Genomic DNA, 23,735 nt, shown 5'->3' on the forward strand with positions numbered 1-23,735 from the left:
CCCCATTCTCCAAGCGAGACCTCACCAGTGTCTTATAAACCCTCAACGTCACATCCCTGCTCTTGTATCCTATCCCTCCAGATATGAACGTCAACATTGGATTCACCTTCTTCACCACCGACTCAACCTGGAGGTGAACCTTTAGGGTATCCTGCACGATGATCCTGAGTCCCTTTGCACATCTGAATTTTCTCCCCATCCAAATAATAGTCAGCCCTTTTATTCCTTCGACTGATCACTCTCCAACACTGGATATCATTGCATTTCTTTCTCCATTCTCCCGATCTACATCTCTCTGCAGCCTCCCCATTTCCTTCTCACTATCTGCCCCTCCACCTATATTTGCATCCACGAGTGGGAATAAACTGGCCGATCGGAGAGGGATGAGAGAGCTACCTATCCAGGTATATTGATGACACAAGACTAAGTGGGCATCAGAATGAGAAGAGGCTTCAAAAGGACATAGACAAAGTGAATGTCAGGGTCAGGGCATGTACACAGGTCAGGGGGGCACAAGGCGTGAATGGGCGAGCGAAGCAGAGGGGAGGAAGGTGCTCATTTTGCGACTTCGTGTTGCAACAAACTTTTTTATGATGGTGAGAGATTGGGAGGTGTTGATGTTCAACGTGGCCTGGACATCCTAGTACACAAGTTATTGAGAGCTCACATCCTGGCACAGTGGGCCATCAAGAAGGAAATGTTATGTAGATAGGGTCATAAAGAGCAGAAGGAAACTAACAGAATTAAATTAAAACAGACAATAAATACACAAGATCATAAATATTCAGTAATCTTAGCACAAAAAAGTGACACAGTGGTGTAGACAGGCCTTTTGGCTGCCTTCTGTTACCTGCGGCACAACACGTACTGCGAGAGTGGAGGTGAGTGAGCCCCTGCCCCACCCCACCCCCGCATGTCCCCACCTCCCCTCATGTCCCACCCTAACATGTCCTCACCCTTCACGAACACCCCCCCCCCACCCCTTCATCACCACCCCATCTCCCCCTAAACACCAGAGGCCTAACCCACAACGAGGCCCACCATCCCATCCTACCCTACCGCACATCTTCTCCCACCTTCCTTTCCCCTCCCGGGGCCATGGAACCAGGGCACCGAGTGGGTCAGGAGGGCCTCGTTGTGGGTTAGGCTTCTGGTGTTTGGGGGGAGATGGGGTGGTGATGAGAGGGTGGGTGGGTGTGCGTGAAGGGTGGGAACATGTGAAGGTGGGACATATGGGGAGGTGGGGGTGGGGACATGCGGGGGCGGGGTGGGGCAGGGGCTCACTCACCTCCACTCTCGCAGTACGTGTTGTGCCGCAGGTAACAGCAGGCAGCCAGCAGGAAACAGGTCAAGTTGAAGATAGTGAGTTGGACCTTCCACCTGTACGAGGTCTGCACCTGGGGTGGGAGTGGGATGGGGGGGGGAGGAAGGAAGGTGGAGAAGACAGGGACAAGGCAAGGGGCACGAGAGGAGAGAGATCAGCATCCTTTCATTTCCTGCACCATCCATCGAACTATCCCGTCAACAACAATGAGCAGAACCCTTGGACACAGGCCCTGGGGTGAGCTCCAAGTGAGTTGCCGAGGACATGCAACTACATCGGGGGGTGGGGGTGAACAGGTCACATGATCTGCTCAAGTGGGAGTAGTCAGATTAGTGTAAAAGGGGAGGTTGGCTGTGCAAAAGATACCAGGAAGATGGAAAGAGTGCAGAGAAGATTTACTGGGATGTTGCCCGGACTTTAGGAACTGAGTTACAGGGAAAGGTTCAACAGGTTAAGGCTTTATTCCCTGGAGTGTAGAAAAATGAAGGGAGATTTGATAGAGGTTTACAAAATGATGAGGGGGACAGAGTAAATGTAGACATGCATTTTTCACTGAGGGTGGGTGAGATACAAACCAGGGGACATGGGTTACGGGTGAAAGGAGAAAGGTTTAGAGGGAACGTGAGGGAGAACGTCTTCACACAGAGAATGGTGGGAGTGTGGAATGAGCTGCCAGCTGAAGTGGTGAATACAGGCTCAATTTTAACATTTAACAAGAATTTGGACAGGTCCACGGATGGAAGGGGTATGGTGGGCGGGACTAGGTGAGGTCAGTGGGACTAGACTGAATAATAGTTTGGGACAGACTAATAGGGCTGAAGGGCCTGTTTTTCTGTGCTTTAATGTTCGAAGGTTCTAAGTTGTGGGAGAGATGTACTGTAAATATGCAGGGTGTTGGTAAAGTAATTTACAGATTGGGAGGAGAAAATCTTACTTGATGCAACTTCACAGAGACATAAAACATAGTAATTCAGAATAAAAAAGATAATAAATATAAACGAAAGGAAATAAACGAATAATAAAGATTTGCATTTGGCTGTACTGAAGAAAATGTGCTGAGCTAGGAGTCAGACTGGTCACTGGTGGATCAGGGTTGCAGGGAGGTTCAAGAACCTGGTCACTGTAGAGGGAGGGGGGGAAAACGGGACATTCTTGAACCTAGAGGTGCTGGGTTTCAGGCTTATGTACCTTCTGTCAGAAGGGAGCAGTGTCCATAGAACTCCTGTCCATAAAGACGGTCTTCTTTGTGAACAGAGTGCAGTGAATGTTGGCGAGACTGGTCCCAGGAAAGGATGAAATGGCAGGTCCCATCTCCTCTGGAGTTCAGTGGGAAGAGAGATCACACTGCAACGTTCTTACACAGCTGAAAACGGTCATTGGGAACAGATGGTCCCCTGGGTAGAGAAACTTGGACCAGGGGTCTCAGTCAAGGACAAGCCCACCCAATCCAGACCCATAACCACAGTGCTTTAGTCTGCAGAGTCATGGAGATCTGCAGCAAACAGGTCCCTCAACTCAACTCATCCATGCCAACCAAGGTGTCCTGATGATGTGGCCGTTACAGAGACCTGGCTGAACCAAAGACAGGATATGCTGATGCACTCTCTGGAACAGGGATAGGGAGGGAGGGTAAAAGAGGTGGGGGAGCAATATTACTGGTCAGGGATAGTATCACGGCTGTAGAAAGGAAGGAGGCTGGAGAGGGAGGGTCCACTGAGTCGGTGTGGGTGAAGTCTGAAACAGGAAGGAAGCTCTCACTGTGCAGGGAGTTGTCTAAAGGTCCCCAAATACCCCTCGGGACCCTGAAGACCAGATCAGCAGGCAGATTTTGGAATGGTGCAGAAATAAGAGTTGTTATAATGGGAGACTTCAACTTCCCCAATATTGACTTTCATCTTTTTTTAAGATTTAGACCTACAGCCATTTTGGCACAGGAGTCCATGCCACCCAATTTACACCCCATTAATCTACACCCCCCCCCCCCACCCCCAGTACATTTCGAAGGGTGGGAGGAATCCTGAGCCCTCAGGGAAAACCCACGCAGACACGGGGAGAATGTACCAACTCCTTACAGACAACGCGGGATTTGAACCCTGGTCCCAATTGCTGGTGCTGTAAAGGCCTTGCACTGTTATGGCAACCGTGCCACGTCCTGACTGCAAGGGGGAGAGATGGGGCTGAATTTGTCAAGTGTGCCCATGAAGGATTCCTGACAAAGTGTGTGGACTGGCCAATGAGAAGAAAGGCCAAACTGGATGTGGTTCTGGGGAATGAACCTGGTCAGGTGACAGGCCTTTCAGTGGGGGAGCATTTCGGTGAGAGTGACCACTCCCTGAGCTTTAGCGTAGCTCTGGACAAAGATAAAAGCAGAGAAAATGGGGAAGTGTTTAACTGGGGAAGGGCTAATTACAATGGGATAAGGCAGCTAAGGAACTAGCGAGAGTAAATTGGAAACAGACGTTCAAGGGTGAAAGCACAGAACTAATGTGGAGGAAGTTTAGGGATCTACTGTGCTGGGTTCAGGATAGGTTTGTCTTACTGGGACAAGGAAAATATGGTTGGAAAAGGGAACCGTGGGTGATGAAACAGGTCAGGCAACTTGTCAAAAGGAAGAAGGAAGCAAACAGAAGGTTTAGGAAGCAAGTCAGGAAGGATTCATGAAAACTATATGGTTGCCAGGAAGGAACTTAAGGACTTAGGTGAACTAGAAGGGGGCACGAGAACCAATAGCAAAGTTGGGGAAACTCAGCAGGTCAAACAGTAAGCGTTATAGAGCCAAGATAAAGATACATAACCAACATTTCAGGCTTGAGCACTTCAAGGCATGAGCAAAAGGGCTCAAGCCCCCAGAAGGGCTCAAGACCAAAATATCGGTTCTATACCTTTATCTTTGCTCTATAAAGGACATTGACCTGCTGAGTTTCTCCGGCTTTGTGTTTTCACTTCTACCACGGTGTCTGCAGACTTTCATGTTTTAGTTCTACAAGTATATTAAGAGTAAAAGGACAGTAAGGGACAAAATTGATCCCCTAGAAATTCGGAGTAAATCAACTATGTGTGGACCCTCATGTAATGGGGTAAGACCTTAAAATTTTTTTTTTGCATCAGTATTTACTCAAGAAACTGGCAGTCATGTCATGGAACATATGGAGATTAAAGAGGAGGTGATTACTGCCTTACAATGAATAAAAGTAGATAAATCCCCATGGCCAGATATGATCTTCCCTCGGACCTTGAGGCAGACTCGCTTAGAAATTGCAGAGGCCCTGGCAGATATATTCAAAATGTCCTTAGCCACAGGTGAGGTGCCAGATGATTGGAGGGAAGCTCCAAAAATGAACTAGGTAATTACAGGCCACTGAGCCTGATGTCAGTAGTAGGTAAATTATTCGAAGGAGTTTTGAGAAATCAGATATAGATATTTAGACAGTCATGGGCTGACTAAGGACAGTCAGCATGCCTTTGTGTGTGGTAGGTTGTATTTTACAAATCTTGTAGTTTTTCGAGCAGGTTACCAGCTCCCCACCATGACTACCAGCCCCCCCACATCTCCATCGGGCAGACAGAACTCAAAACGGTTAACCAGTTTACCTACCTCAGCTGCACCATTTCATCTGATGCAAGGATCGACAACGAGATAGACAACAGACTTGCCAAGGCAAATAGCGCCTTTGGAAGACTACTCAAAAGAGTCTGGAAAAACAACCACCTGAAGAAACACACAAAGATCAGCACGTACAGAGCTGTTGTCATACCCACGCTCCTGATCGGCTCTGAATCATGGGTCCTACCGGCATCACCTAGGGCTCCTAGAACACTTCCATCAGCGCTGTCTCCGATCCATCCTCAACATTCATTGGAGTAACTTCATCACCAACATCGAAGTACTCGAGCTGGCAGAGTCCGCAAGCATCGAATCCACGCTGCTGAAGACCCAACTGCGCTGGGTGGGTCACGTCTCCAGAATGGAGGACCATCGCCTTTCCAAGATCGTGTTATATGGTGAGCTCTCCACTGGCCACTGAGACAGAGGTGCACCAAAGAAGAGGTACAAGGACTGCTTAAAGAAATCTCTTGATGCCTGCCACATTGAGCACCACCAGTGGGCTGATATCGCCTCAAACCGTGCATCTTGGTGCCTCACAGTTCAGCGGGCAGCAACCTCCTTTGAAGAAGACTGCAGAGCCCACCTCACTGACAAAAGACAAAGGAGGAAAAACCCAACACCCAACCCCAACCAACCAATTTTCCCTTGCAACCGCACCTGCCTGTCCCGCATCGGACTCGTCAGTCACCAACGAGCCTGCAGCAGACGTGGACATACCCCTCCATAAATCTTCATCCGCGAAGCCAAGCCAAAAAAAGAAAGAAGACCAAGAAGGTAGATGAAGGAAAGGCTGTGGATGTTGTCTATGTGGACTTCAATAAAGCTTTTGATAAGGTCCCACATGGAAGGTTCGTTCAGAAGGTTCAGACACGAGGTATCCATGGAAAGGTTGAAAACTGGATTTGAAATTGGCTGCGTGGGAGAAAACTGAGAGTGGTAGTGGATGGATGCTTCTCAGACTGGAGGCCTGTGACGAGTGCTGAGCCTCAGGGATCTGTATTGGGACCATTGTTGTTTGTTGTCTATATCAATGATCTGGATGATAATGTGGTAAATTGGATCAGCAAGTTTACTGATGACACAAAGATTGGAGGCGATGTGGGCAGTGAGGAAAATTTTCAAACCTTGCAGAGGGATCTGGACCAACTGGGAGAATTGGCCACAAATGGCAGATGGAGCTTAATACAGACAAGTATGAGGTGATGCATTTTGGAAGGGCAAACCAAGGTAGGACATACACAGTAAATGGTCAGGCATTGAGAAGTGTGGAGGAGCAAAGAGATCTGGGAATATAGATACATAATTCCCTGAAGGTAGTCTCACAGATTGACAGGGTTGTACAAAAAGCTTTTGGAACCTTACCCTTTATAAATCAAATTATTGAGTACAGGAGTTGGGATGTTATGTTGAAGTTGTATAAGACATTGATGAGGCCAAATTTAGAATATTGTGGGCAGTTCTAGATATCAATAAGGTTGAAAGAGCATGGAGAAGATTTACTAGGATGTTGCCGGGTTTTCAGAATGAGGGGAGATTTGATTGAGGTTTACAAGATTATGAGAGGTATAGACATAGTGGATGCGTCGGCTTTTTCCACTTAGAATGGGGGGAGATAAATACGGGGTCATAGTTTTAAGATGAAAGGAGGGAATATTAGGGGAAAGTTCTTCACTCTGAGAGTGGTGGGATTATGAAATGGCTGCCATCTGACATGATGAATTCTGGGCTCGATTGGATAGATATATGGATGGGAGAGATCTGGAGGGTTATGGAGTGAGAGCAGATCAATGGGATTCAAGGAATAATGATCATCACAGACTAGAAGGGCTGAATGGCCTATTTTCTGTGCTGTAGTGTTCTATGGTTCTGGGACATGAGAAGGCCTTGGGAAGAGGCATAAGGAAACCCTAAGGCAGTGGTTTTCAAACTCGTTCTTTCCACCCATATCCCACCTTAAGTAATCCTCTTCTAATCACAGGGGTCCTATGGCACAGGGATTACTTAAAGTGGGAAGGTGGAGAACCATTGGTCTGGACCCAATTGTTACTGAAATATTTGGCTTGAGAAAAATTGTCATTGGTCCATTTCCTTTGGAGTTCTGAAACCGTGCACATAACGAGTCCATGAGGGATGATTAAAACAGGGGTTTTCCAACTTTTCATTCCACTCACATCCCACGTTAAAGAAATCTCTTGATGCCTGTGCCATTAGTGCTCTATGATTAGTAAAGGATTGCTTAAAGTTGAGTGGGAAGAAAACGACTGAAAGCCACAGCTCTAAGGCGTCCGTCCGACAAGCAGTGTGAGGGGCAGTCACACTGTGGGAGGGCATTAAGAGTGGTGGGTTATGGACCGTCCAGACCTCTAAACTGTTTGTAGGCCTGGTTTGAGATGGGCAGGGAGCATCGTGCAGGTGCAGAGCCTGGGCTGAGACCATGAGGGGTGACGGGGGCTGATGGCAGCACCTTTGGAACAGACGAGGAAAGTCACGGGCTCAGCCAGGAGGGTGGAGTCACATGGCTCCACTGTGGCTTGGGGAACACAGGCTGCACCCATATGGCAGGGGGGTGGGGGGATGGTGGGGCACCCAGAGGGGGCACTGCTGGAGGCGCTGTAACATTAGCTCTGCTGGTGGTGCGGACGTAGGGAGAGCGGGGAGTAGAGACACAGCACTGCTCCGCAGGGTCCAACTCTCTGGTGGTAATGCTGACACTCTGCTAAAGGAGGTAACAGACTATTTTTCAGTCCTGCGAACATGGAAGTCTGTGCCCAAGATGGCGGTGTCTGTGTTCGGCAGCAGGACTCTGGAGGGAGCAGCGGACTGGTGCAGGGCACCAGAAACGGGAGAACACCCCCTGTTGAGAAGAAGCAGAGGAGATGGCCGTGCAGGAAGTGACCACGGTGGTGGGCCTTTGAGGGGCTCAGCAGCTGTGTGATCCACACAGGCTGAGGGCCACTTGCACGGGCTGCTGGAGACTGGTTCATGGGAGCTAGGCATCAGAACCAGGATTTGAGAGGGCATTGAAGGCTTCCTGATCGTGTTGGAGGTTCGGATCTGGGGCTCGGGCGGCCGATGAATGGAACGAACTGGAGTCTGGGTAGCTGGAGGCGAATCCATGGACACTCAGTGTCTCTGAAGGGACTTTCTTTTGCGTCTCTTTCTCTCACACTGTAAGGGACCCCTTGCATCAGGCGGCAGGCAGTTTTGTGTGATATTATGTTCTATACGAGTACATGACAATGAAGGAATCTTGACTGCACACACGAAGCAGTTTGTTTACACAAAACGGAAGGAAGTTTCACAGATCAGGGACCACTCCCTGCCCCTCTCTCCTGTCCACACCAGTGCTGGCAATCTCCCTCTCTCTCCCTCCCATCTCTTCCCCTTTTTCCCTCCCCCTCCCTCCTTTTTCCCTCTCCCCCTCCCTTCACTTTCTCCCTCCCCTCACCTCTCACACCTCTCCCTCCCTTCATTCCATCCCTTCCTCACTGCTCCCTCTCCACCCCCTGACCTCTGCTGTCATTCTCTCTCCCCCCTCCATCGCCCTCTATTCCCACCGCATGCTCCCCCACTTCATCTCTCCCCCCCCTTCTTTCATGCCCACTTCCCCCCACTCCACCGCTTGCACTCTCCCTGTCCACACCCTTCCCTCCCTCCTTCCCCCTCTCTCCTGCTCCCTCCACACTCCTTGCCACTGCCTCATGTTCCATATGTCACCACGCCCTCTGATACCATCATTTCCTTGATCCATTCCTCTGTCCGTGTGGAATATGGTGCGGCTCTCAGGTGCTGGGGCTCTCAGCCATGCTCTGGCCTGGAGGGGCCAAATGTAATTACAATGAGAGCACATCAGGGAGCCCCACATTGAGGCACTGGTGTTCGGCAGCTACAATCCCAGCTTTCCAAAAGTCCCCCCCATCTCTGTAACCCCCCCCAGTCCCCTACACCCCCTCCCTGTCTTTGTAAACCCCCCCCACTCTGGTCCCCTTCTCCCTCCATTCCCCTCTCTCCACTCTCCCTTCCCTTCTCCATTCTCCCCTACTCTCTCCACTCCCTCGACTTTATCCCTTCCCTCTCTCCCTCCCCCTCCCGCCCCTTACACCCATTTGTCTCTGTAACCCCAATCGGTCCCCAACACCCCTCCCTGTCTCTGTAAGCCTCATTCGGTCCCCAACACCCACTCCCTGTCTCTGTAAAACCCTCCTGTCCCCAACACCCCTCCTGTCTCTGTAACCCTTCAGTCCCCAACTCCACTCCCCGGCTCTGCTCACCAGTATGGAGGGGTAGTGGTGAGGGGGGGGCAGTGACACAGGGAGAGACCAGCTCTGCCCTTGTTCCCAGATCCCACTCAAAGCCCCATAACCGCTGGCCACGACCACAACTCCATTTTCACCTCTTGCCAACAGACAGTTTATTAACTCAATAAGATTAAACAGTGATTTGGAAGCAGAGGCAGAGTTCCCCAGTGTGGGGGGGTGGTGGGGGGGTTACACATACACAGCAGCCGTTACACAGGGGCTTATGGACACTCAGTCCTGCAGCAAAGCAGCTCATTTATCAGCTGAGACAGGGCTGGAGGTGGGGCCTAGAGTGGAGGCAGGGCTGGCGATGGGTGGGGCGTGGATGAGTTGGAGGGGTAGGGGAGAGGGGGAGGGAAAAAGGCTGTGGAGGGTGAGGGGTGGGGAGAAAGGGGAGTGGAGAAGATTGTGGAGGGGAGGGTGTGAGGGAAGGGATAGGTGAGGGGGAGGGGCTGTGCTCTGGGCAGAAGGAGATTTGTAGGGGATGGGGAGGAGTGGGTCAGTGCTCTGGGTGGAGGGAGAGGGGCAGCGGACCCCTTCACAGCATCACGCACGACCTCTTGGCCTTGATGGGCGCAGGGTTGATGACCGCACGCACGGCCTCGGCGAACACGTCCTTGATGCCCTCCTGGTTGAGCGCCGAGCACTCCAGGTACTTGACAGCTTGGATCTGCTTGGCCAGACCCTGTCCCTGGTGCTGCGAGATAGGAGCCAGGCTCTGCTCCTTCAGCCTCTTCACGGTGTCCGGGTCTCCCCGCAGATCCTTCTTGGTACCCACCAGGAGCATAGGCACGTCGGGGCAGTGGTGGGTCACCTCAGGGAACCACTTGTGGCGCACATTCTCGTAGGACGGGGGGCTGGCAATGGAGAAGCAGATGATGAAGACGTTGGTCTGGGGATAGGATAACGTCCTCAACCTGTCGTACTCCTCCTGGCCGGCCGTGTCCCACAGGTTGAGGCTGACTGTCCGTGAGTCCACTGTGATCTGGGCGCTATAGTTGTCGAACACAGTGGGGATGTACTCCTTGGGGAATGCATTGGTTGTGTAGCAGATCAGCAGGCAGGTCTTCCCCACCGCTCCGTCACCCACCACCACACACTTGATGCTCTGCATTGTCTGCAGCCGTCAGCAGCTCCTAACAACCTGCAAACACCGGCACACACATAGGTCAGGGGCTGCCCAGAGGAACCCTTCCCCCAACACCCCTCCACCCCAGGAGCATCCACAGCTCTAGGACAGAGAACCACCCCACAGCCTATTGAGTTCAAGAGTTGAGAGATCATGTTGCAGTTCTACAAATCTCTGACGAGACCACACTTGGAGAATTGTGTTCAGTTCTGGTCACCTCATTACAGGAAGGATGTGGAAGCTGTAGAGAGGGGGGCAGAGGAGATTTACCAGGATGTTGCCTGGATTGGGAAACAAATCTTATGAAGCAAGGTGAGCAGAGCTGGGATTTTCCTCTTTGGAGCGTAGAAGGATGAGGGGAGACTTGATCGAGGTCATAAGATTATGATAGATAGGGTGGTCGGCCAGCACCTGTTTCCCAGGGAAGGATCAGCAAACGCCAGAGGAAATATGTACAAAGTGAAGGGAGGGAAGTTTAGGGGAGACGTCAGGGGTAAGTTTTTTTTTACACAGAGAGTTGTGGAGGCCTGGAATGCCTTGCCTGGGGTGGTGGTGGAGGCTGGAACATGAGGGGCATTTGAGACTCTTAGATACACAGATGTAAGAAAAACAGAGGGTTACAGGGTAGGAGGGAGGAAGGGTTAAATTGTTGGGAGAAGGATTATATAGTTGTACCTAATTATGATTACTCAAGGCAGAGTAAATGCAGGTACTTCATTCCCTGGAGTGTAGAAGAATGAGGGGTGATCTGATAGATGTATTTAAAATGATGGGTGGTTGACAGAGTAAACGTAGGTCAGCTTTTTCCAGAGGGGACGTGAGATACAAACCAGAGGACGTGGTGAAAGGGGAAAAGTTTAGGGGGAACTTCCTCACCCTGAAAATGATCGGGGTGTGGAATGAGCTGCTAGATGAAGTAGTGATTGCAGACTCAATGTTAACATTTAAGAAGAATCTAGACAGGTACATGGATGGGAGGGGGTATAGACTGGGTGCAGGTCAGTGAGAGAAGGGAGAATAATGGTTCAGCACAGACTAGAAGGGCCAAAGGGGCCTGTTTCTGTGCTGTAATGTTCTATGGCACAATATTATGGGCTGAAGAGTCTGTTCTGTGGGCCGATACTATCACCATCTCCACAGTCCCACCCCCCACACTCTTACCTCCTCACACCCTCACATTCACAACCCCACACATTCACACTCAGCCCCGCGGATCTCCTCTCTACCCGTCCGTTTCATTCTCGTGACAGTAAGTTCTCCAAGTTCCTCATTTCTCATTGTGATGTTTCCCATTTCTCCGAAGGCAGAATTTTTGCCACCCAACAAGTTTCCAAACACAAAGCAAAAAAATCTGCAGATTCTGGAAATCAGTGAACACAAAGTGCTGACTGGCCCCCACTCCCCAACCCAGCCTCAGGCTGCAGGCAGAGCATCGCCTGGGGTGACCAGTTGTCGCCAACGAGTCAGCTCCTTACTGATCCCATCCTGTGCAAATTTACTGTTGGAATAAACCCACTTGTCATCCTGCTCCCTGTTACCCAGTCCAGAGGGTCCAAGCTCAGTGCACCAGGCCAGTTCCAACACAGGCGCTCCAGGTGATGACCCCTTCCAGAAACTAGCTGGGTCTGTCTGCAGTCTCCAACTATCTCCCCCAGTCCCTCACACCACCTCCAAAGACACTGAATCTCCATGGGACACTCAGCCCACCCCACACTCCCCCAAGCAGGCGCATGGGGCTGCTGGGACCAGGAGCTTCTGTTTAATGGGAGGGGATAGCCAGGGGTGCAAAGGAATGACCCGGTCTCGGCAGGTGTGAAACAAGGCCAGGTCTTCAAAGAAGTGCAGCCATGGAGGACATGCCCCTGCAGTTCCTAGTTGCAAGGAAACCATGCAAACTCAGGATTGACCCTGCACCCCTGGACTTAGGCAGAACTACCCACTGAGTTGTTCCCCAAACATCAAGCCTGTTAGTTCCACAACCTGCCCCATCTCCCACCCCTGCTGTTTCCCACCCATCTCTGCCTCACAACCTGTTCTCCCAATCCAATGTCACACCTCATGTCCAGTGTGAAGCTCCATCCCCTGCCCCTCCATCAGTACCATCAACTAACTACAGTCAACCACACATGTCTCCACCGACCGGTCCACTTCCCCACCGACCACTACATATCTCCACCGAACTGTCCACCTCCCCACCTACCGGTCCACCTCCCCACCGACCGGTCCACCTCCCCACCGACCCGTCCACCTCCCCACCGACCCGTCCACCTCCCCACCGACCTGTCCACATCCCCACCGACTGGTCCACATCCCCACCAACTAGTCCACGTCTTCACCAACTGGTCCACATTGTTACAGGGGATGTTAGAATAGCTATGGGTAAAATATGTCTTATAAAGAGATAGATTGTGGGGGGTTTAGTTTAGGTTACACTTCGCAATTAGTGTAACACTTCAGAAAAAGACATCTATTTAAAATGCAAGAGCTTTGCTGAAGTGAGACATTGTGTCACCAGTGACTTTGCAGAGACAATGGAACTGCTTTGGAAAGGACTTCAAAAGGAGGTGCAAATGGAACATAATGTTGATCATGTCCAGGCTCAGATACTGATAAGATTTTTCGAAAATTGGGTTTGGAGCCTTGGAAGTGGTCATTTGGTTTTTATTAGCAGAGAGAGGGAAAAACAGACAGATGATTTCTCTTTTAGAGAGAGAGAGAGAGAGAGAGAGCGAGAGAAGTCAGTTCTACAGTGACTTTTGGAGGCTGTAACATGACTAGCTGGCAGCTTGTTGAAACCCCATTTTGAAGACGGGTTGTGAGTTCTGAGTTCAACCTGTTGAAAAACCCTTGTAGTCCTAACAAGAGGAAATGGCTGGTTAGAGCGTTTCTCCTGAAATAAGGGAGACAAAAGGAACTCTGTGGTGACTTGGAAGAAGAGGTTACAATTTGGAAAACCCATGTTGGGGCAAGTTTCTTCGGCAAGACACTGAAGTGACTGATTGGAAGAAATCAGTTTGTGTGTGTCCAACAAGCAACGAATCTCCCTCTGAAACTGACAAGAACCTTCCTGAGCGGTAACCATTTACCTTTAAGCACCAGAAAGAACCTTCCTGAGCGGTAACCATTTACCTTTAAGCACCAGAGCCTGGTGAAAATTCATCAATGTTAAATTCTGTGCACAGTACAAGAACTGCCTGATATCTGTGAACTTGGAGAAATGAGAAATGAATGACTGGACTATTAAGCAAAGAACTTTCCTGAACATGTACATATTACATACATGTCCACTTAAAATTAGAAGGGGGTTAAGTTAAGTTGATAGTAATGTTAAAGGTTGATTGACATCCGGTCCACATCTCCATCTCCCTATCCACATCCCCGTGTCCACCATAGTCCCTATGTCAGTTCCCACACTGATCCCACTCCCCTGCTCTCTTCCATCAATTCTGCATGGGTTTTCCCAGGGGGCTCTGGTTTCCTCCCACCATTCAAAACATACAAAGGTGGTAGGTCAATTGGGTGTAATTAGACAACACAAACTTGTGGTCCGTTACCTTGCTGTGTGTCTAAATTTAAAATTTCATCCCCAAACTGGGCCCAATGCTGCACTCTCTCCCAGAGACCCAGATATAGTCTGAGGATCTGTCCTGAGAGTCATGGAATGGAGAAGCAAGCTGAAGCCCATTGTCCAATGCTGACCACCGAGCCCTTACCTTTAATGCTGTGACAATGAACCGCTGGCTCCTGCCTCGACCCTTGAGGTGTGGGCTTCATGAGAACAGTGTCTCCTTCCCCACCCTGCTCCCCCTCTGCAGCCCCTTCCCCACCCTGCTCCCCCTCTGCAACCCCTCCACTACCATATGGAACAGGCCCAGAGGCCCTGAGCTGGTCTGGTGCGAACCCCACATCCGATCCCCCTTCAATTGTTTTCTGGAGTGGCTGCACCTGGGACGGGACTCCACATTTGGGACAGTCTCCGCTTGGGACGAATGTGCGACGGTTTCAGTGCCTGCGATGGGACTCTGTGTCTAGGACGGGTCTAAGCGACTGAGACAGTCTCAGTCCCTGTGTCTGGGGTCTCTGCGTTTGGGATGGGACTCCACATTTAGGACGGTTTCTGCATGTGGGACGGGTCTCCCTGTCTGGGAAGGGTCTCCCCGTCTCGGCCCAGCTGTTAAACCACCAGAGGCTGCAGTTTTCTGGGAAGGTCCCAACCACAAACTCAGCCAGGAGAATAACACTCTGGCCTCGCTCAGACAGACCTCATTGCCAATGACCCTGGGCTGGTGAAACAAGCCAATCAGGCAAGGGTTCACTGCCCTGTGCTGCTGGTGAATGGACAGTATGATGTGTCCTGCTGCAATGGGCCCTTCATGTAATTAGGGAAGCACATCACAGCCATGGAGACCTACAGCACAGAAACAGGCCCTTTGGCCCATCTTGTTCCTGATGACCAGACTCAATTCCACATCCCTGTCTCAGTAAACTTTTCCTATCCACATCTCTGTCCAAATGTCCGTTAAACATTACGATTCTCCCTGCCTCTCCCCCCCTCCCCCCCCCCCACCCCTCTGTGTGAAGGAGCCCCTCAAGTTCCCAACAAAAAGGTTCCCTCCCCCTCTACACTAGTGGTTCTCAACTTTTTCCCCACTCACGTACCACCTTAAGTAATCCCTTACTGAGTGAAACGCGAAAGTCTGCAGATGCTGTGACTGTAATAAAACCACATCAAAATGCTGGAGGAACTCAGCCAGTCTCGCAGCGACTACAGGAGATAAAGGTACATTGCTGACGGTTCGGGCCTGAGCGCTTCTCCAAGGAATAAGCCAGAAGCAGGAAATATCAGAAAGCCTCAGAATTCAACGGTGCCGGTTGGGGGAGGAGTCCAGTCCAACAAATGGTGTTAATTGGCTATGATAAGGGGGAAAGTAAGATGACATCTGTGTGTTAGGAGACAGAGTTGTGGGGGGGTGGGGGGTGGGAGGAAGAAGTGAGGGGGGTTTGGTTTAACGGAAATCGGACAAGTCGACGCTAACGCTATCTGGTTGGAGGGGCCCGGTTGGAGGGGCCCAGTTGGAGGATGAGGTGCTGTTCCTCCAATTTGTGGGTGGTCTCGGTGTGGTGGTGCATGAGGGCCATGGACAGACGTGTCAAAATGGGTGGCCGCTGGGAGATCCAGGCTATTGTGGCGGACAGAGTAGAGGTGCCCAAGAAAGCAATCCCCCAGTCTCTCCAATGTAGAAGGGACCACATCGGGACCACTGGATGCAGTAGACAACCCCTGTAGATTCACAAGTTAAATGTTGCTTAATTTGGAAGGATTGTTTGGGGCCCTGAATGGTGCTGAGGAAGGAGGTGTGGGCGCAGGTGGAGCATCTCCTGTGGTCACAGGTGTAGGTGCCAAGGGGGTGATTGGTGAGGAGGAAGGAGTGGACAAGAGGGTCAAGGAGGGAATGGTCTCTGTGGAAGGCAGAGGAGGGAGGAGAGGGGAAATCTTTAGGTGCTCTGTGGTTAGTAATGGATGGCGTAATGTCGTATGAAAGTGGAAAACAAAAGGTTGAGAACCACTGTCCTAAACCTGCAACTTCTCATTTTAGATCCATCTCTAGGATCACCACTTTGCCCACATCCCTTGATGTGAGGAACCTCTAGGAGACCCATGATGTGGCGCTTGTGATTGGCAGCAGCTATGAGGGGTTGCAGTTTCTGGAGAAGTGGAGGACTGGTGCAGGGCACCAAAAAACAGAGAGGCCACCCCCCCACCCCCATCCGAGAAGAAGCAGAGGAGACAACCCACGGAACGGTGACCACAGCGGTGGACCAGGGAGGGGTTCTGCGGCTGAGGAACCCACACAGGCTGTGGGCTCCTGGCGACTGCGGTCGAGGGATTTACACCGGGCTGTGGGCTGCTGGAGACTGGCTCAAAACTAGTGGAGGGGCACCAGGTATCAGAACTGGGACAAGAGAGGTTGCTGAGGGCGCTGAAGGGATTCTGATCATGTTGGAGGTTTGGATCTGGAGCTGATGGTTTGGACTGGACTCTGTGTCGCTGGAAGACTCTCTTTCACTTCTCTTTCTCTGACAGTAAGAGGCGTTTCCAGCAATTTCTGGTGATGGCGAATCCGTCCGCCTTATTGTGGGCCAACGCAAATTCTGTGTAATATTGCACTGTTTTTATTACATGACAATACACTGAATCTTGAGGTCCCTCCCCTCCAAGGAGTGAAGTCCCAGCCTCTCCGCGGAACTGCAGCCTATCCACTTGTCTCACACACAACAATGTAGGAGGCCATTCCAACCCTCTAGCCTGGATAGCCCTTCAGTTCCATCACGACTGGCAGTTTCTCCCATCCACTTCCCCCTTACCCCCAGACCAGGCTGTTCCCGTCCCCCAAGGCTCCCTCAGCCCCTGGCAGAGAATCCCAGAGTTTCACATCCTGCGAACAAGTTCTCTATCGGGACCACTGTTTGGGTGGGTCTGATCCACCCCCCCAACCCCATGAGCAGACGATGCAGGGAAGGGGAGGGGGAGTTGGAATGAGGGATGCAGGTGTGAGCAGCCTTGGGGATTTGGGAACGTACCATTCCGGAAGTGCCTGGTGCCCCATTGCGTCACTTGGCTGCTGCTTGGAAGCTCTGTGTCGTAAGGGTTACCAAACTGTCCGGCTCCCTCAACACTTCCTGCTCATGTGGGCAGGGGGAGAATGGAGGGGGAAGAGAGGGGAGGGGGGAGAGAGGGGAGGAGGGAGAGAGGGGAGGAGGGAGAGAGGGGAGGGGGAGGGGAGGGGAGGGGGGAGGGGAGGAGAGGGGAGGGGAGGGGAGGAGAGGGGAGGGGAGGGGGAGGAGAGGTGAGGGGGAGGAGAGGTGAGGGGGAGGAGAGGGGAGGGGGAGGAGAGGGGAGGGAGGAGGAGAGGGGAGGGGGAGGAGAGGGGAGGGGAGGAGAGGGGAGGGGGAGGAGAGGGGAGGGGGGAGGAGAGGGGAGGGGGGAGGAGGGAGGAGAGGGGGGTGTGGGAAGGAGACGGGAGGGGGAGAGAGGACATGATAGAAGAAGGCAAGTTGTTTCCTCTGGGAGGCTAGAAACTGAAAGTAGGGTATCGATCGCAGTGAGTGGGTTTAGGACAGGGATGAGTAGGAATTGCCTCTCCCAGAGAGTGATGAATCTCTGGAATTCTCTGCCTGAGGAATCATTAACTACATTTAAGATGGAGTTAGATGGATTTTTACAGAAGGTGGAATTAATGATTATAGGCCAGATCAGCCGTGACTTGGTGAATGGAGGAGCAGGCTCGATGGGCTGAATGGCCGCCTCCCATTTCTGATATGGGAGATGGAGAGAGGTTGGGTTGCAGTCAGCTGGGGGCGGTGGTGGGGAGGAGAGAGCAGCACGTACAGGTGGGGCTACCGATTGTAGAAAGTGTCAGAGGGGACAGGGTGGTTTGGGGGGGTCAGGGGGAACAGGGTGGGTTGGGGGGGTCAGGGGGAACAGGGCGTGGGGGGGTCGGGAGGGTCAGGGGGAACAGGGCTTGGGAGGGTCGGGGGAACAGGGCGTGGGGGGGTCGGGGGAACAGGGCGTGGGGGGGTCGGGGGAACAGGGCGTGGGGGGGTCGGGGGAACAGGGCGTGGGGGGGTCGGGGGAACAGGGCGTGGGGGGGTCGGGGGAACAGGGCGTGGGGGGGTCGGGGGAACAGGGCGTGGGGGGGTCGGGGGAACAGGGCGTGGGGGGGTCGGGGGAACAGGGCGTGGGGGGGTCGGGGGAACAGGGCGTGGGGGGGTCGGGGGAACAGGGCGTGGGGGGGTCGGGGGAACAGGGCGTGGGGGGGTCGGGGGAACAGGGCGTGGGGGGGTCGGGGGAACAGGGCGTGGGGGGGTCGGGGGAACAGGGCGTGGGGGGGTCGGGGGAACAGGGCGTGGGGGGGTCGGGGGAACAGGGCGTGGGGGGGTCGGGGGAAAAGGGCGTGGGGGGTCGGGGGAACAGGGCGTGGTGGGGCGTCAGGCGGAACAGGGCGCGGGGGGTCAGGCGGAACAGGGCGCGGGGGGTCAGGCGGAACAGGGCGCGGGGGGTCAGGCGGAACAGGGCGCGGGGGGTCAGGCGGAACAGGGCGCGGGGGGGTCAGGCGGAACAGGGCGCGGGGGGTCAGGCGGAACAGGGCGCGGGGCGTCAGGCGGAACAGGGCGCGGGGGGTCAGGCGGAACAGGGCGCGGGGGGTCAGGCGGAACAGGGCGCGGGGGGTCAGGCGGAACAGGGCGCGGGGGGTCAGGCGGAACAGGGCGCGGGGGGTCAGGCGGAACAGGGCGCGGGGGGTCAGGCGGAACAGGGCGCGGGGGGTCAGGCGGAACAGGGCGCGGGGGGTCAGGCGGAACAGGGCGCGGGGGGTCAGGCGGAACAGGGCGCGGGGGGTCAGGCGGAACAGGGCGCGGGGGGTCAGGCGGAACAGGGCGCGGGGGTCAGGCGGAACAGGGCGCGGGGGGTCAGGCGGAACAGGGCGCGGGGGGTCAGGCGGAACAGGGCGCGGGGGGTCAGGCGGAACAGGGCGCGGGGGGGTCAGGCGGAACAGGGCGCGGGGGGGTCAGGCGGAACAGGGCGCGGGGGGGTCAGGCGGAACAGGGCGCGGGGGGGTCAGGCGGAACAGGGCGCGGGGGGGTCAGGCGGAACAGGGCGCGGGGGGGTCAGGCGGAACAGGGCGCGGGGGGGTCAGGCGGAACGGGGCGCGGGGGGGGTCAGGCGGAACGGGGCGCGGGGGGGGTCAGGCGGAACGGGGCGCGGGGGGGTCAGGCGGAACGGGGCGCGGGGGGGCCAGGCGGAACGGGGCGCGGGGGGGCCAGGCGGAACGGGGCGCGGGGGGGCCAGGCGGAACGGGGCGCGGGGGGTCAGGCGGAACGGGGCGCGGGGGGGTCAGGCGGAACAGGGCGGGGGGAGGTCAGGGGGTGGGTGCGACAGGGCGAACAGGGAGGGGGGAGATGATAGTGGTGGTGGGGAGGGTGGGTGGTGGTGGTGGTGGGTCAGAGGGCAGGGGGTGGGTCGGAGGGCAGGGGGTGGGTCGGAGGGCAGGGGGTGGGTCGGAGGGCAGGGGGTGGGTCGGAGGGCAGGGGGTGGGTCGGAGGGCAGGGGGTGGGTCGGAGGGCAGGGGGTGGGTCGGAGGGCAGCTGACAACCCCCCCTCCCAGGTCCTGAGCTGGTGGCTCCAGGGTGGGGTCCAATGACAACCCTAGCTCTCTTCCCAAACCCTCCCCCTGATCTCACCCTATTCCTGCTGCCTCATCTGTTCTCACCCCCCCACTCCCCCCTCTTCCCCACTCCCTCCGCCCCCCACTTTCCCACCGCTGCCCCCCACCCCTCCTCCCCTTCTCCCCCCCTTTGTCCCCCCCCTTCTCCCCCTCCCCCTTCTCCCCTCGACCTTCGCTCCCGCAAATTCGTCGAAACTTTTTACAATGAAGTGAAACTTTTGCAAAGTTTGTGCGAGTCCGGACTCCCCCGGGTCCCTCCGCCCGCCGCCGCCTCCCCACCCACCTCGCATCGCCGCCGTCCGCCGGGCCGCTGATCGAGGAAGTGTCCGCCTGCCGAGGAAGCTGCCCCACGACCAGCCCCCAGGAAATGGCGAGGCCCGAGACTCTTAAAACGGCAACAGGGTCGCTCGAGGTGGGGCCCACACGGCCAGGAGGGGGTGGGGACAGGGAGAGAGGGGTAGACGGAGAGGTAGGGCAGGAGGTAGAGGGAAAGGCAGCAAGAGAGGGAGGGAGTGGAAGAAAAGGGAGATGATGGGAAGGTGGAGAGAGGGAGGGGAGAGCTAGAGAGGGTGATAAGGTGAGAGGAGGGGTTGTTGCAGGGAGATAAGAAGGTGGACAGGTAGGGGAGGGAGGGTGTGGGAGTGTAGAGATGGTGGGTGTTATGAGGAGGTGGGAATGTGGAGAGAGACCGAAGGGGAGAGAGTGGGTGGGCAATGGGGAGATGGTTCAATACTCCTGACTGTCTGTTACCACATCATGACACTTCCACGTTTGATATCATGGGGAAAAGGGCTTTTGGCCAGGATAGACATTGGGCTGAAGGGCCTTTATCCATGCAGTATGATATCACATCAAAAAAGAGCGGGGAGCCGAACACTGGTTCAGAGTTGCTAACGTCCTCAGGCAGAGGTGGGCACGAGACCCACGATTCCAGTTTCAGTCTCCTTATTTCAAGATCTGCCCTTGGTGATGGTCTGCGAGACCATCAGAAAGAGGGGCAGGAATCGGCCATCAAGCCCACTCACCATTCAATGAGATCACGACTGATCAGGCCTCGGACTCAGCTGCACTTACCCAACGATGCAAAATCTCTCTCTCTGTCCTAAAGGCATTCACCGAAGGCAGCCTCCGCTGCTTCCTTGGGCAGAGAATTCCACATATTGACCACTTCCTGAGAGATGCAGTTCCTCTTCATCTCCATCCTAAATCTACTGTCCGAATCCAGAGGCATTGATGTGGAGAAGGTTCACTGTGAACGACGGGTCGGATTAGTGCCCCCTGGTTTGGGTAAGGTGTTGTACTGTGTCAACACCTGCAAGGGCAGAGCGTGGCCCACGAGCGGTAATCACTGCAGAATATTGTGCATTGAGGCGAGAGAGGTCATGGTCAAGATCCCTTCATTGTCATGTCATAGCACAGAACATGTAATATTACACAAAACTGCCTCCTGCCGGCGGCAAGGCAAAGAGTCACCATTAGTCTGCAACCGCATAGGTTCTAGTTTGATCCATTGGCCGCCCAAGCCCCAGATCCAAACCCCCAACATGATCAGGAACCCTTCAGCGCTTGAGGCCCCTTCAGGAGCCCTTCTTGCCCTCAGCAGCCTCTCAAATCCTGGCTCCGATCCCTGGGGCCCCTCAGTCGCTGAGCCCCTCGCAGATGTACAAGATGTTAGTGAGGCTGAGGGGTGAGGTGCTCATTTTTTAGGTGCTAGAACTGAGAAACTGCCTGCCAGTCTCTATATCCTCTCTCTATGTATGTGTCACACCCAGTGTGTGGCCCTGCTCATCAGGTGAACAGGACAAGGAAGTTGCCCAGTACATGGCATGAGAAAGGACACACATTGAGTGTAACGTCTATATATAAATAGGGCTTCTTATCCTGTCAAGCACTAAAACTAGGTTAAGGGAAGTATATGAATTCTAGAGCTCCACAGCAATCTCGTGAGAGTTAAGACGTTAACAAGATTCTAGCCGATCAGTGCATTTCATGGATAACTGGTACAGTTAATTTAATAAGATGACCAAGTGTTGCGCGGTTTACACTCACTAATTACCATAAAATATAATTATCAACTAGTAAAGAGAAAGATGGCAATCATGAATTTTACCAGTTTTAAAACTAATCACCTATTGACCAAATGCCACCAATGAGAAGTTTCAAAATAATTCCCACAAAGGGTCAGGCGTAATGTGTTTTCGGGATCCCACTGAACGAGACGAGGTCCATGTAGTTTAACGAATCTAAATGCTGATACAGGATTTAGGAGAATTCGTGAGTGTGTTTGCTGTGACTGAATCCCCTCATACTCAAGCAGCACTAATAGGAATAACGTGAACAGCTCAGTAAATCCACAATTCTGCACATAATCTCTGCAGGCTTCAGCCTCTTACGGAGAGATGAGACTGCAGTTTCTCCATAACTAGGCGGTATTTCAGCAGGTGTCGCTTTCACCAAGGACATTTAGCAGGGATTTATTCACACCTTGAGGTCCAGAAGTTTGAGAACCTTTCAAGGATGTTGTCGTGAACATGCAATGCTGCAAATTGTTTCGAAGACTAATAAGAAACTGGAGATAATGAAAGGAGACAATTTGTTGTTGCTGGTTAAGGTCATTTCCCCAAACTTCCCCTTTTCAATGGCTTCTTGAGCTTCCAGAGTTTTTGTCCCAGTTGCCCTTTCAGTCCGTGAGGTGATCTGATGCTCCATTGGATCACTGTCTGCATGAACCATCGTAGTAGTGCGTTTCTGTAAACCCTCTGTGACAGTAAAACCAAGTTCATGCAATGTGTCATTACGAGAGTCTTTTCAACAGACCTTCAGCGATTTTACGGTCACTCCCAGATCTTGCTTTGTCCTTCGGTACTTTTGCAAAGTAAAATACGGTGCTTCATAATTTAGCCACACAGCTGGAACTATCCGGAACAAGCCAGCGACCCACCTGGTGCCCAGAACACGGCCTGTGTTGCAAGTTATTGTTCTAGTTGAGAGACACGTTCAGATTGTTCCTTTGGATTGAGAGGTGATCTATAGTAAACAGAGTACAATTTGTCCAGAAATGATTGAAAATGTTTAATTCCATGAAGGTCTCTCACCGAGTCACCGACTACAAGTTCTAATCTGTGATTAACACAGTGCCACGTTACCACTTCAGGGTAATGATCTTTAAGAATTGTAGCCACACCAGATTCCACACCAGGCACCATGCTCGCCCCATCACTGGCAAATGCTCCAAGGTTCTGTTTCAAGTAAGAGCCGTTAGACTCATGGGTAATGAAACATTTCAACAGATGCTTGGCAATAGCTGCAGTTTTCTGGTTAGGCAGTTCAATTAGATCGAAAAACAAAATGGGGGTCACCTTCCTTCTCACATTCACATCTCAAATAAATGATTAGGGTCGCCTTAGTGCTCAGGCTTGTTGATTCTTCAATGTTGCCATTTATCTGTTGGGAAAAGTTCTATTTCGTATTAATGGCTATGTGATTAATTATCTCTGTCGCGGGAATGCAGACCAATTCAATGTACCATGTTGGTTTTGAAGTTCCAGTTAAGCCAAAGTGATCCGAGTGTGGTCTGTCACTTGGAGCCCAATAATGTGAAGAATGAAATGTTGAACAAGCTGTTTTTATATGCAAAGCATTCGTGGCCTCCTCAGTTTCTCCAGTTCTCTCTTCAACACATAGATCCGCAGCGTGAGCTTTTCATCATTTGCGATCAACAATTTATTTTCTCTGAGAGACTTGCAACGTGAACTTCGATCGACTAGGATTCTTGGTTCACCTGCCCTCCTTTCAACAGCCTCAAAGTGAAAAGTGTCAGGTTGCTTATATTTGCATATATTTTACAGCCAAGTTCATCATCCTTGAAGTCCAACCAGGGTGAAGTTTCCTTCTTCAGTCCAAACACCTGAACAGGGTGGGGGATGGAGTGGAGGCTGACTTCAAAGTTCCATTACTTTCAGAACTGTATTTGGACCCGGTTAGAACATTTGAACTAGAGGAAAGTGAAACACATCTTTGTCATTTTTACACTTTTCACTATCAGTCTCTTGAACTCCTGCTGCCTTTAGTAAAGCAGTCAACACCATCAAAGATCATCCCCTCCCCAGCCACACACTCGTCACCCTCCTCCCATTAGGAAGAAGATTAACAT

General features: G+C 52.9%; 1 protein-coding gene and 1 long non-coding RNA gene across 2 annotated transcripts; one reads left to right on the plus strand and one right to left on the minus strand.

Moving 5' to 3' along the window:
- Positions 1-843: 843 nt before the first annotated feature.
- On the plus strand, positions 844-16,577 carry LOC138739695 (uncharacterized). The gene is made up of 2 exons (XR_011342364.1): positions 844-881; positions 15,956-16,577. It is a non-coding gene; the product is annotated as an uncharacterized lncRNA (long non-coding RNA).
- On the minus strand, positions 9,677-20,081 carry LOC138739694 (rho-related GTP-binding protein RhoG). The gene is made up of 2 exons (XM_069892260.1): positions 19,866-20,081; positions 9,677-10,373 (listed from the first exon to the last, which is right to left on the minus strand). Exon 2 carries the CDS (start codon positions 10,341-10,343, stop codon positions 9,768-9,770), a length of 576 nt encoding a protein of 191 aa, XP_069748361.1. The 5' UTR covers positions 10,344-10,373; positions 19,866-20,081; the 3' UTR covers positions 9,677-9,767.
- Positions 20,082-23,735: the final 3,654 nt, after the last annotated feature.

Source organism: Narcine bancroftii, chromosome 7, assembly GCF_036971445.1.
Source record: "Narcine bancroftii isolate sNarBan1 chromosome 7, sNarBan1.hap1, whole genome shotgun sequence".
NCBI classification, from domain to species: Eukaryota; Metazoa; Chordata; class Chondrichthyes; order Torpediniformes; family Narcinidae; genus Narcine; species Narcine bancroftii.

What these genes read in the sequence shown, in the direction of transcription:
- LOC138739694 (XM_069892260.1), bottom strand. Translation starts at nt 10,343, where the DNA reads ATGCAGAGCATCAAGTGTGTGGTGGTGGGTGACGGAGCGGTGGGGAAG.